This window comes from Oncorhynchus clarkii, unplaced genomic scaffold (assembly GCF_045791955.1).
Source record: "Oncorhynchus clarkii lewisi isolate Uvic-CL-2024 unplaced genomic scaffold, UVic_Ocla_1.0 unplaced_contig_3571_pilon_pilon, whole genome shotgun sequence".
Lineage (NCBI taxonomy): Eukaryota > Metazoa > Chordata > Actinopteri > Salmoniformes > Salmonidae > Oncorhynchus > Oncorhynchus clarkii.
The window spans coordinates 136,999-156,002 of record NW_027260971.1 but is presented as its reverse complement, the minus strand read 5'-3'; the positions used below and the strand labels follow the sequence as shown (position 1 = coordinate 156,002).

Genomic DNA, 19,004 nt, shown 5'->3' with positions numbered 1-19,004 from the left:
AATTTTTACAAAGATTAAATGTCAGCAATTGTGAAAAACTGAGTTTAATGTATTTAGCTAAGGTATTATTATATTATAATAATAATTATAATATTATAATATCATCTACGCTTTTATCTCACAGTCATGCACACATTTGACATATGGGTGGTCACGGGAATGGAACCCACCACCCTGGCTTTACAAGCGCCATGCTCTACCAACTGAGCTACAGGAGCGCCATGCTCTACCAACTGAGCTACAGGAAGGAGCGCCATGCTCTACCAACTGAGCTACAGGAAGGAGCGCCATGCTCTACCAACTGAGCTACAGGAAGGAGCGCCATGCTCTACCAACTGAGCTTGCAGGAAGGAGCGCCATGCTCTACCAACTGAGCTACAGGAAGGAGCGCCATGCTCTACCAACTGAGCTACAGGAAGGAGCGCCATGCTCTACCAACTGAGCTACAGGAAGGAGCGCCATGCTCTACCAACTGAGCTACAGGAAGGAGCGCCATGCTCTACCAACTGAGCTACAGGAAGGAGCGCCATGCTCTACCAACTGAGCTACAGGAAGGAGCACCATGCTATACCAACTGAGCTACAGAGGACCAGACCTCCAATCAGCAGATAGCGATGTTGTTTCCATAAGTGGATGAATTGGTCTAATTTAGCGTGTATAGTAAAGCCTCAACCCTTAGCTACCTCTTCCAATTCAAATGAGCTCGGGAAAAAAGTTGGTATTGTTTTGTGTGAATACATCTCTAGCGATACAACACAAAAATAGAGACACGTTTTAATTGAGTGAGGCGTCAAAGAGGACAACCTGCCCGCCCCGCTTCGGTTGGGTCATTAGAATTCAAAACAACAGATTCTAAAATAAATTTCACACACACGCTTTGCATGCTCGCCTTTAGTGAGTTTAGGCCATTAGTCAAGAACGTCAAGAACTTTCTCACTGTTTTTAATGCTCGTTTTAATTTGAGAGCTCTGGAAAGAAATACTTCCTGTCTATTTATTACATAAAACAAATCAACTGGAACAGGTCTTGGAAGATATCCATCAAAAAGTGTTACTGGGACTGGAATTAGGACACGTGGTGGATGTATACAGGGACTGGAATTAGGACACGTGGTGGATGTATACAGGGACTGGAATTAGGACACGTGGTGGATGTATACAGGGACTGGAATTAGGACACGTGGTGGATGTATACAGGGACTGGAATTAGGACACGTGGTGGATGTATACAGGGACTGGAATTAGGACACATGGTGGATGTATACAGTGTTACTGGGACTGGAATTAGGACACGTGGTGGATGTATACAGGGACTGGAATTAGGACACGTGGTGGATGTATACAGGGACTGGAATTAGGACACGTGGTGGATGTATACAGGGACTGGAATTAGGACACATGGTGGATGTATACAGTGTTACTGGGACTGGAATTAGGACACGTGGTGGATGTATACAGGGACTGGAATTAGGACACGTGGTGGATGTATACAGGGACTGGAATTAGGACACGTGGTGGATGTATACAGGGACTGGAATTAGGACACGTGGTGGATGTATACAGGGACTGGAATTAGGACACGTGGTGGATGTATACAGGGACTGGAATTAGGACACGTGGTGGATGTATACAGGGACTGGAATTAGGACACGTGGTGGATGTATACAGGGACTGGAATTAGGACACGTGGTGGATGTATACAGGGACTGGAATTAGGACACGTGGTGGATGTATACAGTGTTACTGGGACTGGAATTAGGACACATGGTGGATGTATACAGTGTTACTGGGACTGGAATTAGGACACGTGGTGGATGTATACAGGGACTGGAATTAGGACACATGGTGGATGTATACAGTGTTACTGGGACTGGAATTAGGACACATGGTGGATGTATACAGTGTTACTGGGACTGGAATTAGGACACATGGTGGATGTATACAGTGTTACTGGGACTGGAATTAGGACACGTGGTGGATGTATACAGGGACTGGAATTAGGACACATGGTGGATGTATACAGGGACTGGAATTAGGACACATGGTGGATGTATACAGTGTTACTGGGACTGGAATTAGGACACATGGTGGATGTATACAGTGTTACTGGGACTGGAATTAGGACACATGGTGGATGTATACAGTGTTACTGGGACTGGAATTAGGACACGTGGTGGATGTATACAGTGTTACTGGGACTGGAATTAGGACACGTGGTGGATGTATACAGGGACTGGAATTAGGACACGTGGTGGATGTATACAGTGTTACAGGGACTGGAATTAGGACACGTGGTGGATGTACAGTGTTACAGGGACTGGAATTAGGACACGTGGTGGATGTATACAGGGACTGGAATTAGGACACGTGGTGGATGTATACAGTGTTACAGGGACTGGAATTAGGACACATGGTGGATGTATACAGTGTTACTGGGACTGGAATTAGGACACGTGGTGGATGTATACAGGGACTGGAATTAGGACACATGGTGGATGTATACAGTGTTACTGGGACTGGAATTAGGACACATGGTGGATGTATACAGTGTTACTGGGACTGGAATTAGGACACATGGTGGATGTATACAGTGTTACTGGGACTGGAATTAGGACACGTGGTGGATGTATACAGGGACTGGAATTAGGACCCATGGTGGATGTATACAGGGACTGGAATTAGGACACATGGTGGATGTATACAGTGTTACTGGGACTGGAATTAGGACACATGGTGGATGTATACAGTGTTACTGGGACTGGAATTAGGACACATGGTGGATGTATACAGTGTTACTGGGACTGGAATTAGGACACGTGGTGGATGTATACAGTGTTACTGGGACTGGAATTAGGACACGTGGTGGATGTATACAGGGACTGGAATTAGGACACGTGGTGGATGTATACAGTGTTACAGGGACTGGAATTAGGACACGTGGTGGATGTACAGTGTTACAGGGACTGGAATTAGGACACGTGGTGGATGTATACAGGGACTGGAATTAGGACACGTGGTGGATGTATACAGTGTTACAGGGACTGGAATTAGGACACATGGTGGATGTGTACAGTGTTACAGGGACTGGAATTAGGACACATGGTGGATGTACAGTGTTACTGGGACTGGAATTAGGACACGTGGTGGATGTATACAGTGTTACAGGGACTGGAATTAGGACACGTGGTGGATGTACAGTGTTACAGGGACTGGAATTAGGACACATGGTGGATGTATACAGTGTTACAGGGACTGGAATTAGGACACGTGGTGGATGTATACAGTGTTACAGGGACTGGAATTAGGACACGTGGTGGATGTACAGTGTTACAGGGACTGGAATTAGGACACGTGGTGGATGTATACAGTGTTACTGGGACTGGAATTAGGACACGTGGTGGATGTATACAGTGTTACTGGGACTGGAAACAGGACACATGGTGGATGTATAGTGTTACTGGGACTGGAATTAGGACACATGGTGGATGTATACAGTGTTACTGGGACTGGAATTAGGACACATGGTGGATGTACAGTGTTACAGGGACTGGAATTAGGACACATGGTGGATGTGTACAGTGTTACAGGGACTGGAATTAGGACACATGGTGGATGTACAGTGTTACTGGGACTGGAATTAGGACACGTGGTGGATGTATACAGGGACTGGAATTAGGACACATGGTGGATGTATAGTGTTACTGGGACTGGAATTAGGACACATGGTGGATGTACAGTGTTACAGGGACTGGAATTAGGACACATGGTGGATGTGTACAGTGTTACAGGGACTAGAATTAGGACACATGGTGGATGTACAGTGTTACTGGGACTGGAATTAGGACACGTGGTGGATGTATACAGGGACTGGAATTAGGACACATGGTGGATGTATAGTGTTACTGGGACTGGAATTAGGACACATGGTGGATGTATAGTGTTACTGGGACTGGAATTAGGACACATGGTGGATGTATATGCCCAGTAGAGGGTCTGTACCATAGAAATATAATTACTATTCTATCATCAGTGTTTCTATGGTCTGTACGTGCATTACCTGCCCAGCTGCCTGTATGCTGAGGACGGCCACGCGCGTCTCAGGGTCATTCTGGAACTGGTGAACCAAGTGGATACGCTCTGAGGACGGAACACTGCCATCGATACGGATGTAACTGGCCTGAGAGAGGGGGGGGAGGGAGAGCGTGGTCATTACTGATGGGACACTGCCAATGATATGGATGTAACTAGCCTGAGAGAGAGGGGGGTGGGAGAGAGATGGGGAGAGAGGGAGATGGGGAGAGAGCGTGGTCATTACTGATGGGACACTGCCAATGATATGGATGTAACTGGCCTGAGAGAGAGAGGAGATAGGGAGAGAAGTAAATGTCAGCGCTGATTAAAACCTTGACCTCTGAACCCACCACTAAAACGACAGCAACATCCTATAGCATTGCTGTATAGAAAAACAACCATTTACTAATACATCGGTGTACACGTCACTGACAAACTGAAATGGTCCACTCACACAGACAGTGTGGTGAAGAAAATTTGGCTTGTCACCTAAAACCCTCAAACTTTTACAGATGCACAATCGAGAGCATCCTGTCGGGCTGTATCACCGTATGGTACGGCAACCGCACCGCCCACAGAGCTCTCCAGAGGGTGGTGCGGTCTGCCCAACACATCACCGGGGGGAAAACTACCTGCCCTCCAGGACACCTACAGCACCCAATGTCATAGGAAGACCAAAAAGATCATCAAGGGCAACAACCACCCGAGCCACTGCCTGTTCACCCCGCTATCATCCAGAAGGCGAGGTCAGTACAGGTGATTCAAAGCTGGGACCGAGAGACTGAAAAACAGCTTCTATCTCAAGGCCATCAGACTGTTAAACAGCATCACTAACATTGAGAGGCTGCTGCCTATATACATAGACTTGAAATCGCTGGCCACTTCAATAAATAGAACACTGGCCACTTTAATAAATAGAACACTGGCCACTTTAATAAATAGAACACTGGCCACTTTAATAAATAGAACACTGGCCACTTTAATAAATAGAACACTGGCCACTTTAATAAATAGAACACTGGTCACTTTAATAAATAGAACACTAGTCACTTTAATAAATAGAACACTAGTCACTTTAATAAATAGAACACTGGCCACTTTAATAAATAGAACACTGGCCACTTTAGTAAATAGAACACTGGCCACTTTAATAAATAGAACACTAGCCACTTTAATAAATAGAACACTGGCCACTTTAATAAATAGAACACTGGCCACTTTAATAAATATAACACTGGCCACTTTAATAAATAGAACACTAGTCACTTTAATAAATAGAACACTGGCCACTTTAATAAATAGAACACTGGTCACTTTAATAAATAGAACACTGGCCACTTTAATAAATAGAACACTGGCCACTTTAATAAATAGAACACTGGCCACTTTAATAAATAGAACACTGGCCACTTTAATAAATAGAACACTGGCCACTTTAATAAATAGAACACTGGCCACTTTAATAAATAGAACACTGGCCACTTTAATAAATAGAACACTGGCCACTTTAATAAATAGAACACTAGTCACTTTAATAATGTCTACATATCTTACATTACCCATCTCATATGTATATACTGTATCCTATACTATTTATTATTCTATACCGCTCTCACATTGCATGTCATATATTTGTATATGTTTAATTCCATTCCTTTACTAGATGTGTGTGTATTGGGTATATGTTGTGTAATTGTTAGATATTACTTATTAGATATTACTGCACTGTTGGAGCTAGAAGCACAAGCATTTCTCTACACCAGCAATAACATCTGATAAACACGTGTATGTGACCAATAACATTTGATTTGACATTTAGTCAATTCCACTCCACACAGACAGTACCCATATACAGGAAGAACAATTTAGTGTTCTAATACACCTGTCGCAGTGATGTCATTGATTTCATTTTCATTTGATTGGATTAGTCGTGTCTCCCGCCCTCCGCCTCCCCCTCGGTCTCTCTCCCCGTTCTCACAGCTGTAGTTCATCACGGCAGCATGCAGCTCCTTATTTTAGTATTTTTCCTGTTAATGGGTGATGATGATGCTTCAGCGAGTGGGAGACTTCTCAAATTAGAAGATGTGATCACACTTGATCACGTATCAGATAACAGCAGACGACACCTATACTCTTCCTCTCACATCACTGCCATCGAGCTGAGAAACGCGTGAAACTGGCTTAAAATAAAAACAGTGTGTGTGTGTGTGTATTTTACAAACTTCTGTTTTGAGTTTCTACATAATTGGAGATGAGATTCAGCAACACTTGGAGAACAATGGAATACATTTTTTTTATTTTAAAGCGTCTTTATTGCTAAAAAGTAATTGGTTCATAAAAAAAGTAATGAAATAAATTCCACATTCAGTGTTGCTGAATCTCCTCTCTCCTTGGTTGGAAAGAGAGGAAGCGACAGTGATCCCTTCGCTTTGAGTTTCTACACAGTCTGTTCTAGTGAAAACACAAGCCATTTCAAGTGTGAGTGGTATCACTGCCAATGGCTGGTTCAACATGTATAGACTTGAGGGGAAAGCACGCATGTACACAACACTAACATGTATAGACTTGAGGGGAAAGCACACATGTACACAACACTAACATGTATAGACTTGAGGGGAAAGCACACATGTACACAACACTAACATGTATAGACTTGAGGGGAAAGCACACATGTACACAACACTAACATGTATAGACTTGAGGGGAAAGCACACATGTACATCACACTAACATGTATAGACTTGAGGGGAAAGCACACATGTACACAACACTAACATGTATAGACTTGAGGGGAAAGCACACATGTACACAACACTAACATGTATAGACTTGAGGGGAAAGCACACATGTACACAACACTAACATGTATAGACTTGAGGGGAAAGCACACATGTACATCACACTAACATGTATAGACTTGAGGGGAAAGCACACATGTACACAACACTAACATGTATAGACTTGAGGGGAAAGCACACATGTACACAACACTAACATGTATAGACTTGAGGGGAAAGCACACATGTACATCACACTAACATGTATAGACTTGAGGGGAAAGCACACATGTACACAACACTAACATGTATAGACTTGAGGGGAAAGTACACACATGTACACAACACTAACATGTATAGACTTGAGGGGAAAGCACACATGTACACAACACTAACATGTATAGACTTGAGGGGAAAGCACACATGTACACAACACTAACATGTATAGACTTGAGGGGAAAGCACACATGTACACAACACTAACATGTATAGACTTGAGGGGAAAACACACATGTACACAACACTAACATGTATAGACTTGAGGGGAAAGCACACATGTACACAACACTAACATGTATAGACTTGAGGGGAAAGCACACATGTACACAACACTAACATGTATAGACTTGAGGGGAAAACACACATGTACACAACACTAACATGTATAGACTTGAGGGGAAAGCACACATGTACACAACACTAACATGTATAGACTTGAGGGGAAAGCACACATGTACACAACACTAACATGTATAGACTTGAGGGGAAAGCACACATGTACACAACACTAACATGTATAGACTTGAGGGGAAAGCACACATGTACATCACACTAACATGTATAGACTTGAGGGGAAAGCACACATGTACACAACACTAACATGTATAGACTTGAGGGGAAAGCACACATGTACACAACACTAACATGTATAGACTTGAGGGGAAAGCACACATGTACATCACACTAACATGTATAGACTTGAGGGGAAAGCACACATGTACACAACACTAACATGTATAGACTTGAGGGGAAAGCACACATGTACACAACACTAACATGTATAGACTTGAGGGGAAAGCACACATGTACACAACACTAACATGTATAGACTTGAGGGGAAAGCACACATGTACACAACACTAACATGTATAGACTTGAGGGGAAAGCACACATGTACACAACACTAACATGTATAGACTTGAGGGGAAAACACACATGTACACAACACTAACATGTATAGACTTGAGGGGAAAGCACACATGTACACAACACTAACATGTATAGACTTGAGGGGAAAGCACACATGTACACAACACTAACATGTATAGACTTGAGGGGAAAACACACATGTACACAACACTAACATGTATAGACTTGAGGGGAAAGCACACATGTACACAACACTAACATGTATAGACTTGAGGGGAAAGCACACATGTACACAACACTAACATGTATAGACTTGAGGGGAAAGCACACATGTACATCACACTAACATGTATAGACTTGAGGGGAAAGCACACATGTACACAACACTAACATGTATAGACTTGAGGGGAAAGCACACATGTACACAACACTAACATGTATAGACTTGAGGGGAAAGCACACATGTACACAACACTAACATGTATAGACTTGAGGGGAAAGCACACATGTACACAACACTAACATGTATAGACTTGAGGGGAAAACACACATGTACACAACACTAACATGTATAGACTTGAGGGGAAAACACACATGTACACAACACTAACATGTATAGACTTGAGGGGAAAGCACACATGTACACAACACTAACATGTATAGACTTGAGGGGAAAGCACACATGTACACAACACTAACATGTATAGACTTGAGGGGAAAGCACACATGTACACAACACTAACATGTATAGACTTGAGGGGAAAGCACACATGTACACAACACTAACATGTATAGACTTGAGGGGAAAACACACCTGTACACAATACTAACATGTATAGACTTGAGGGGAAAGCACACATGTACACAACACTAACATGTATAGACTTGAGGGGAAAGCACACATGTACACAACACTAACATGTATAGACTTGAGGGGAAAACACACATGTACACAATACTAACATGTATAGACTTGAGGGGAAAACACACATGTACACAACACTAACATGTATAGACTTGAGGGGAAAGCACACATGTACACAACACTAACATGTATAGACTTGAGGGGAAAACACACATGTACACAATACTAACATGTATAGACTTGAGGGGAAAACACACATGTACACAACACTAACATGTATAGACTTGAGGGGAAAACACACATGTACACAACACTAACATGTATAGACTTGAGGGGAAAGCACACATGTACACAACACTAACATGTATAGACTTGAGGGGAAAGCACACATGTACACAACACTAACATGTATAGACTTGAGGGGAAAACACACATGTACACAACACTAACATGTATAGACTTGAGGGGAAAGCACACATGTACACAACACTAACATGTATAGACTTGAGGGGAAAACACACATGTACACAATACTAACATGTATAGACTTGAGGGGAAAACACACATGTACACAACACTAACATGTATAGACTTGAGGGGAAAACACACATGTACACAACACTAACATGTATAGACTTGAGGGGAAAACACACATGTACACAACACTAACATGTATAGACTTGAGGGGAAAGCACACATGTACACAACACTAACATGTATAGACTTGAGGGGAAAACACACATGTACACAATACTAACATGTATAGACTTGAGGGGAAAACACACATGTACACAACACTAACATGTATAGACTTGAGGGGAAAGCACACATGTACACAACACTAACATGTATAGACTTGAGGGGAAAACACACATGTACACAATACTAACATGTATAGACTTGAGGGGAAAACACACATGTACACAACACTAACATGTATAGACTTGAGGGGAAAACACACATGTACACAACACTAACATGTATAGACTTGAGGGGAAAGCACACATGTACACAACACTAACATGTATAGACTTGAGGGGAAAGCACACATGTACACAACACTAACATGTATAGACTTGAGGGGAAAACACACATGTACACAACACTAACATGTATAGACTTGAGGGGAAAGCACACATGTACACAACACTAACATGTATAGACTTGAGGGGAAAACACACATGTACACAATACTAACATGTATAGACTTGAGGGGAAAACACACATGTACACAACACTAACATGTATAGACTTGAGGGGAAAACACACATGTACACAACACTAACATGTATAGACTTGAGGGGAAAACACACATGTACACAACACTAACATGTATAGACTTGAGGGGAAAGCACACATGTACACAACACTAACATGTATAGACTTGAGGGGAAAACACACATGTACACAACACTAACATGTATAGACTTGAGGGGAAAACACACATGTACATCACACTAACATGTATCTGCCGTTCTGCACTCAGAGCCAAACACACACAGGGCATCTACATTTTATTCATTTAGCCGACGCTCTTACCCAGAGTGACTTACAGGAGCAATTTGGGTTAAGTGCCTTGCTCAAGGGCAGATCGACAGATTTTTCACCTCGTCCGCTCGGGGTTTGGAACCTTTCGGTTACAGGCCCAATGCTCCGAACCGCTAGGTTACCTGCAGCTACAGGGTGGAACTCACTGGTGTTGTGCAAACAGTGACAGTCTATGACCCCCACGCCAGGGAATCATGGTCCCTACAGGGCTGTGACGACAACATCAGGGTTTTGTGACGCCTGTCCAGTAGGAACACGAGGTTACATTTCTCCAGCCGAATCCCTCAGCTTTATGGCAAAACAAAGTGGTGGGCTGCTGTACAACTGAAAATCGAATGAAATAACTGTGGATTTATAAAAGGCCCAGTGCAGTCAGTCAAAAGTATATTTTTATTGTGTTTTATTTTATTGTACAACAGTTGATAAAACTAACACTGTAAAAGTGTTATTTCCACATAGTTGCTGGTTGAAAATACAACATACACAGGATCCTCTAATCAACCAGTTTGCATGGGCAGGTGTTTCGGCTGGGGACATACCAGGCGGCAAATTGGTTAATCGACCAATAACAAAGCGAGTTCCAAACCTCTCTGCCAATAACAGAGAGTTTTAAGTTTGCCCCTCCCCACCCAGAAAGGATTTGATATACACTAATGTCCATTGCTTCCATTGTTTCTTGGCCCAAGCAAGTCTCTTCTTCTTATTGGTGTCCTTTAGTTGTGGTTTCTTTGCAGCAATTGAACCATGAAGGCCTGATTCACACAGTCTCCTCTGAACAGTTGATGTTGAGATGTGTCTGTTACTTTAACTCTGTGAAGAATTTATTTGGGCTACAATTTCTGAGGCTGGTAACTAATGAACTTATCCTCTGCAGCAGAGGTAACTCTGGGTCTTCCTTTCCTGTAGCGGTCCTGATGAGAGCCAGTTTCATCATAGCGCTTGATGGTTTCTGCGACTGCACTTGAAGAAACTTTAAAAGTTATTGAAATGTTCCGTATTGACTGACCTTCATGTCTTAATTAAAGTAATGATGGACTGCCGTTTCTCTTTGCTTATTTGAGCTGTTCTTTCCATAATATGGTTTTGTTTTTACCAACGTCGTTTTAGAGAATTTGGCAGTACGTCCAACAACTGCAGACCACGCGTATGGCGTCATGTTCGCGAGCAGTTTGCTGATGTCAATGTTGTGAATGGTACGGGCAGGCATAAGCTACGGTCAACAAACACAATTGCATTTTATCGATGGCAATTTGAATGCACAGAGATACCGTGAGGAGATCCTGAGGCCCATTGTCGTGTCATTCATCTGCCGCCATCACCTCATGTTTCAGCAGGATAAATGCACAGCCCCACGTCACAAAGATCTGGACACGACTCCTGGATTCTGAAAATGTCCCAGTTCTTCCATGTACAAAAGCTGAAGAACATCCAGGTACTTTCTGTAGCTGCTGGAGGTGAAGACAAACTCCTGGACAACAGAAAGGAAAACGCTGCACACTGTTGCTCAGGCTCCCAGGTGATATTGATTTAGACTGCTGCTCAGGCTCCCAGGTGATATTGATTTAGACTGCTGCTCAGGCTCCCAGGTGATATTGATTTAGACTGCTGCTCAGGCTCCCAGGTGATATTGATTTAGACTGCTGCTCAGGCTCCCAGGTGATATTGATTTAGACTGCTGCTCAGGCTCCCAGGTGATATTTATTTACAACAGCGTTTTGACACTTAGGTCTTCATCAGGCATCTTATATCCCAGTTCTTCCATGGCCTGCATACTCACCAGACGTGTCACCCATTGAGCATGTTTGGGATGCTCTGGATCGACGTGTACGACAGCGTGTTCCCAGTTCCCGCCAATATCCAGCAACTTCGCACAGTCATTGACGAGGAGTGGATCAACATTCCTCAGGCCACAATCAACAACCTGATCAACTCTATGTGAAGGAGATGTGTCGTGCTGCATGGGGCAAATGGTGTTCACACCAGATACTGACTGGTTTTCTAATCCACACCCCTACCTTTTCTTTTTAAAGGTATCTGTGACCAACAGATGTATATCTGTATTCCCAGTCATGTGAAATCCATAGATCAGGGCCTCATGTATTTATTTACATTACCGTTTTCTTTATGTGAACTGGAACTCAGTCAAATATTTGAAATTGTTGCATGTTGCTTTATATTTTTGTTCAGTATAGTTACTTTTTTAGATACTTTTCCCTATTAGTTGAAATCTTATTTTCTTCAAAGCCCTTAGCTAGCAAACATGTTTCACAATGAAACAAAAAAAATACTGCACTCTGAACCACACAACTTTCCTAGATTCATGAAAGTGTTGTTAGACGACGCAAGAAATGTCAACTTCAATATGTGATGTAGTTTTAGTGGAATTTGCAGCAGGTGTTGGTAAGTAATGAATGTGCTGGCTTCTAGAGTAACTTCCTCAACCTTTAAGTGGTTTAGGATTTGAAGACAGGTATGGAACAATCTCCATAATAGTTTGACAGGTCTGAGAAAGTGCCTGAGGGCACATCTGTGTGCTGTGTCAGGGAGAGGGACAGAGACGGCCCCTTAGTGGGGAATTTGTGACAGAGGGGCTGCTGAACCGTGGGAGAGGTGTGCCTGTCCATTAGTTGTGATGAGTGAACAACCGTTACCTTGGCTTCGATGACAGCCTCGGTACATGCCTGTAGCATGGTCAGGTGATGAGCGAACACCAGGAACTTTAACTTCTCAGTCTCCAGCAGCATCTTTATGTAGTCTTTCACTGCCCCGGCCTATAGGAGGAGACCACAGAGGGGCCAATAGAAATGCAACAACAACATATTAGAATACATCTCTATGCGAAGGCCATACAGGGGAAATCAACCACAGGAAGGAAGGGAATGAATCATGAATTGCTATGAGACACATACTCAAGACTTCACATATATTTGTCTTGAAGGACCACATATACGATAACCCCCCCCCCCAATCGACAGTCCTGTCCTGCTGTCCACATGCCACACACCTCCTGGACTTCAGACCTCTCTCACCAGTCTCTCCTCCCTCACCTAGAGACTTGGACTGTTAATTATCAGAAGGCCTTTCCTCTCAGAGGGAGGATAATGAAAGTAGGTCTAAGCAGGTCTAGCTAGAAGCCCCCTCCTCCATCTGCTAATGGGAACTTCTCATTACTGGGTTGCTGGGTTGCTTTTAACTCTGCAGAAGTTTAATTAGTGCAACACAAACTTCCTGTCCACTGAAGCAGTGATATGTTATCTCTCTTTAAAGTCCATCATCAGAGGCAGCAGGGTCTCTGGGTAATTGGGAGCATCTGCTGCTGCTGGTAGACGGGGTAAAAATAAAAACCCTGTCCCCCTTCACACTGCCAAACTCGGTCCCAACATGACACCCTATTCCCTATGTAGTGCACTACTTTTGACCAAGGCCCATAGCGCTCTGGTCAAAAGTAGGGCACCATGTAGGGAATAGGGTGCCATTTGGGATGCATCCATGGTCCACTCGCCAGGCATTCACATACGCTTCAGAAGTGACATGAGATGTGTGTGTGTGTGTGTGTGTATCCACTCACCCCCAAAAAAGTTATTTTCTGTCAGTGTGTGTGTAGCGGCAGCCAACCAAAAGGGCGAGGAAATGAGACAGGAGGATGACACGTCTACAGCGACGCAACGGTGAACTTTAATCAAGCGGAGGAAGGGAAACTGAGGAACCAATCAGCAAACAAGACGGAGCGAAACAAGCCAACCGGTGAGGAAGGATTCCTCCGTTGATTACGTTCGTCAGGCGGAGGCCGTCTGAGGCTTTGTTAACCTTGGTGTCGGGATCCTTATTACAGAGGAGCCTGGGTCATGTTCAGTTAGACACCAAACAAAAAGTAAAACGGTCCAAAACGGAGCGAAACAGGTGGAGGTACTATCTGTGCTCGTTTTCTGTTTTCTGTTGAAAAACATTTGTATCCTGCGTACCAAGTCAGCTTCCTTCACTTAAAGTCACCTGGATGTTAACGGCTGACATTCTTGCCTGTTGGCGTTACCATGGCAACCACATTAGAAGTAACGCCTTGGAAAGGTTCCGCTATATTTGGGTTCGGTTCTGCTGTGTCGAAAAGGTTTACTTTCGAAAAAAACTGAGAAATTGAAAGGCCACAGTTATGGCTGTCCAGAGTTATGATGGCCAGCCAGAATGCTTTCACTAAGGGGTGGCAGACCTTCACTCTGTTCCCATGGCGATGCGCTCTGAGTAATGTGAAGCATAATAACCTATGGGAGGGAGGGCCTTGCATCTGAGGAGAAGAAAAAAAACATGCTTCTCACCTTTTGACATCGCCCTTCAACAAACAACCTCTCTACCGAGAGAGAGAGAGAGAGACACAGAGAGAGAGAGAGAGAGAGAGCGAAGAGAGACACAAAGAGAGAGAGAGACACAAAGAGAGAGACACAGAGAGAGAGAGAGACACAGAGAGAGAGAGAGAGAGAGAGAGAGAGAGAGAGAGAGAGCGAAGAGAGACACAAAGAGAGAGAGAGAGAGAGAGAGAGAGAGAGAGAGAGAGCGAGCGAGCGAGAGAGAGAGAGAGAGAGAGAGAGAAAGAGAGTGAGACAGAGCGAGAGACAGAGAAAGAGCGAGAGCGACCCTTTTCTAGAACGGTGCAGAAGTGCTGGGCCAGGAGGGGGTTAGGTGCCTGTGTGTGTATATACACTGTACCTTAGCGATGGCGGTCTGTTTGTACATGCGTGTCACGAGCCCCATGACTTCAGTGAAGGGGTTGTCCGTGGCAGAGACCCCCGAACCCATGGTCCTCATCAGGCGCTCCCACTCCTCCAAGCTGCCGCTCGCCTCCTGCACACGCACACACACACACACACACACACACATACATAAGGGCAGAACATGTTGCTGTGGATGATACCCTACTTTTCCTCCTTCAGGGAGAGAAAGGAGGAGGGAGAAAACGAAAGACAAGACAATTCCCAAAGACGCTGCTCCTCTCCTCTCCCCTCCCCTCCCCTCCTCTCCTCTCCTCTCCTCTCCCTCTCCTAACGTCAGTAGTGCATAGGTAGGTCACATGGGCTAGCCCAATTATAGCTGGATTGTGACAAGGGGATGTTGAAGATGGAGAACACACTAGCCCAATACAATAAATCACACACAGTCTGTTCTTCAAGGTGAAATTCAATGAGTATTTAGGGGAGTACTGTACAAGGGGAGTTACTGTATAACGGCAGTATGAAGGAGTATTTAGGGGAGTTACTGTATAACGGCAGTATGAAGGAGTATTTAGGGGAGTTACTGTATAACGGCAGTATGAAGGAGTATTTAGGGGAGTTACTGTACAACGGCAGTATGAAGGAGTATTTAGGGGAGTTACTGTAAAACGGCAGTATGAAGGAGTATTTAGGGGAGTTACTGTACAACGGCAGTATGAAGGAGTATTTAGGGGAGTTACTGTACAACGCCAGTATGAAGGAGTATTTAGGGGAGTTACTGTAGAAAGGCAGTATGAAGGAGTATTTAGGGGAGTTACTGTACAACGGCAGTATGAAGGAGTATTTAGGGGTATTACTGTAGAAAGGCCGTACGAAGGAGTATTTAGGGGAGTTACTGTATAACGGCAGTATGAAGGAGTATTTAGGGGAGTTACTGTATAACGGCAGTATGAAGGAGTATTTAGGGGAGTTACTGTATAACGGCAGTATGAAGGAGTATTTAGGGGAGTTACTGTACAACGGCAGTATGAAGGAGTATTTAGGGGAGTTACTGTAAAACGGCAGTATGAAGGAGTATTTAGGGGAGTTACTGTACAACGGCAGTATGAAGGAGTATTTAGGGGAGTTACTGTACAACGCCAGTATGAAGGAGTATTTAGGGGAGTTACTGTAGAAAGGCAGTATGAAGGAGTATTTAGGGGAGTTACTGTACAACGGCAGTATGAAGGAGTATTTAGGGGTATTACTGTAGAAAGGCCGTACGAAGGAGTATTTAGGGGAGTTAGGGGTATTACTGTAGAAAGGCAGTAGGAAGGAGTATTTAGGGGAGTTAGGGGTATTACTGTAGAAAGGCAGTACGAAGGAGTATTTAGGGGAGTTAGGGGTATTACTGTAGAAAGGCAGTACAGAGGAGTATTTAGGAGAGTTAGGGGTATTACTGTAGAAAGGCAGTACAGAGGAGTATTTAGGGGAGTTAGGGGTATTACTGTAGAAAGGCAGTACAGAGGAGTATTTAGGGGAGTTAGGGGTATTACTGTAGAAAGGCAGTAGGAAGCAGCTCTGAGAAGACAACAGATACATCTGAATTGTACAGATCCGAAACCCATTTGCAAGTATTTTTTGAATGTATTTTTTGAATGTATTTTTTGAATGTATTTTTTTTTTAAATTTCACCTTTATTTAAATGTCATCGATGAGGCTGTAACGTAACAACATGTGGAAAAAGTCATGGGGTCTGAATACTTTCTGAATGCACCATACATGCATAAATTAATTACTTCATTCACACTGACTGCATACATACAGTCCTTAAATTAGCCAGCCAGTGGAGAGCGTAGGCTGAGGAGTGTGTGTGTGTGTGTGTGTGTGTGTGTGTGTGTGTGTGTGTGTGTGTGTGTGTTGACAGCATGTGATTTGAGTGCAGCAGCAGGTGAGGTCTCTTTGTACTGCGAGAGAGAGAGAGAGAGAGAGAGAGAGAGAGAGAGAGAGAGGAGAGAGAGAGAGAGAGACAGAGAGAGAGAGAGAGAGACAGAGAGAGACAGAGAGAGAGACAGAGAGAGAGAGAGAGAGAGAGGAGAGAGAGAGAGAGAGAGAGAGAGACAGAGAGAGAGAGAGAGAGAGGAGAGAGAGGAGAGAGAGAGAGAGAGAGAGAGAGAGACAGAGAGAGAGAGACAGAGAGAGAGAGAGAGAGAGAGAGAGAGGGAGAGACAGAGAAAGAGAGAGAGAGACAGAGAAAGAGAGTGAATCAGAGAGAGAGAGAGAGATCACACAGAGAGAGATCCCAGAGAAAGAGAGAGATCACAGAGAGAGAGAGAGAGAGATCATAGAGAGAGAGATCCCAGAGAGAGAGAGATCATAGAGAGAGAGATCCCAGAGAGAGAGAGAGAGAGAGAGAGAGAGAGAGAGAGAGAGAGAGAGAGAGATCATAGAGAGAGAGAAAAGAGGGAATGTGTGAGCCATGCATTCCTCTGGCTGACAGAGGTAACAGAGGATGAGTTCTACCTCATTACTTCAGCCTTATACAGAGAGGAGAGGAGCATAGCGGAGCGCACAGAGTTTAGAGCTCACAGAGTAACGTTTACACACTAGAGAGCTCACACAGAGGCTAGCGGAGAGTGAAGCTTACAGAGTAGCTTACACACTAGAGAGCTCACACAGAGGCTAGCGGAGAGTGAAGCTTACAGAGTAGTTTACACACTACTAGAGAGCTCACAGAGGCTAATTAAGAGATTATGGAGTTCACACTGAGTTTATAGAGCACACAGAGTTTAGAGCTCACAGGGTAGAGAGCTATAGAGCTTACAGGGTAGAGAGCTATAGAGCTTACAGGGTATAGAGCTCACAGAGTTTACACACTAGACTAGAGAGCTAGTTCAGAGATTATGGAGTTCACACTTAGTTTATACAGCTCAGAGTATAGAGCTTACAGGATATAGAGATCACAGAGTTTACACACTAGACTAGAGAGCTAGTTCAGAGATTATGGAGTTCACACTTAGTTTATACAGCTCAGAGTATAGAGCTCACAGGATATAGAGATCACAGAGTTTACACACTAGACTAGAGAGCTAGTTCAGAGATTATGGAGTTCACACTTAGTTTATACAGCTCAGAGTATAGAGCTCACAGGATATAGAGATCACAGAGTTTACACACTAGACTAGAGAGCTAGTTCAGAGATTATGGAGTTCACACTTAGTTTATACAGCTCAGAGTTTAGAGCTCACAGGGTACAGAGGTATATGGGATGGGGCCACAGTGTCTCCTGACCCCTCCTGTCTCAGCCCCCAGTATTTATGCTGCAGTAGTTTGTGTCGGGAGGCTAGGGTCAGTCTGTTATATCTGGAGTACTTCTCCTGTCTTATCCGGTGTCCTGTGTGAATTTAAGTATGCTCTCTCTAATTCTCTCTCTTTCGGAGGACCTGAGCCCTAGGACCATGCCTCAGGACTACCTGGCCTGATGACTCCTTGCTGTCCCCAGTCCACCTGGCCGTGCTGCTGCTCCAGTTTCAACTGTTCTTCCTGCGGCTATGGAACCCTGACCTGTTCACCGGACGTGCTACCTGTCCCAGACCTGCTGTTTTCAACTCTCTAGAGACAGCAGGAGCGGTAGAGATACTCTTAATGATCGGCTATGAAAAGCCAACTGACATTTACTCCTGAGGTGCTGACTTGTTGCACCCTCAACAACTACTGTGATTATTATTATTTGACCCTGCTGGTCATCTATAAACTTTTGAACATCTTGGCCATGTTCTGTTATAATCTCCACCCGGCACAGCCAGAAGAGGACTGGCCACCCCTCATAGCCTGGTTCCTCTCTAGGTTTCTTTCTAAGTTTTGGCCTTTCTAGGGAGTTTTTCCTAGCCACCGTGCTTCTACACCTGCATTGCTT

At 43.9% G+C, this 19,004-nt stretch overlaps 1 protein-coding gene across 1 annotated transcript in view; it reads right to left on the bottom strand.

The window, feature by feature from the left end:
- Positions 1 to 19,004, bottom strand: part of LOC139402732 (DNA annealing helicase and endonuclease ZRANB3-like) — an 84,843-nt gene that overhangs the window by 41,147 nt on the left and 24,692 nt on the right. The window contains 3 exon segments of the mRNA XM_071146640.1: positions 4,057 to 4,176; positions 13,061 to 13,180; positions 15,108 to 15,242. Of these exon segments, the coding sequence (XP_071002741.1) occupies positions 4,057 to 4,176; positions 13,061 to 13,180; positions 15,108 to 15,242 (375 nt within the window).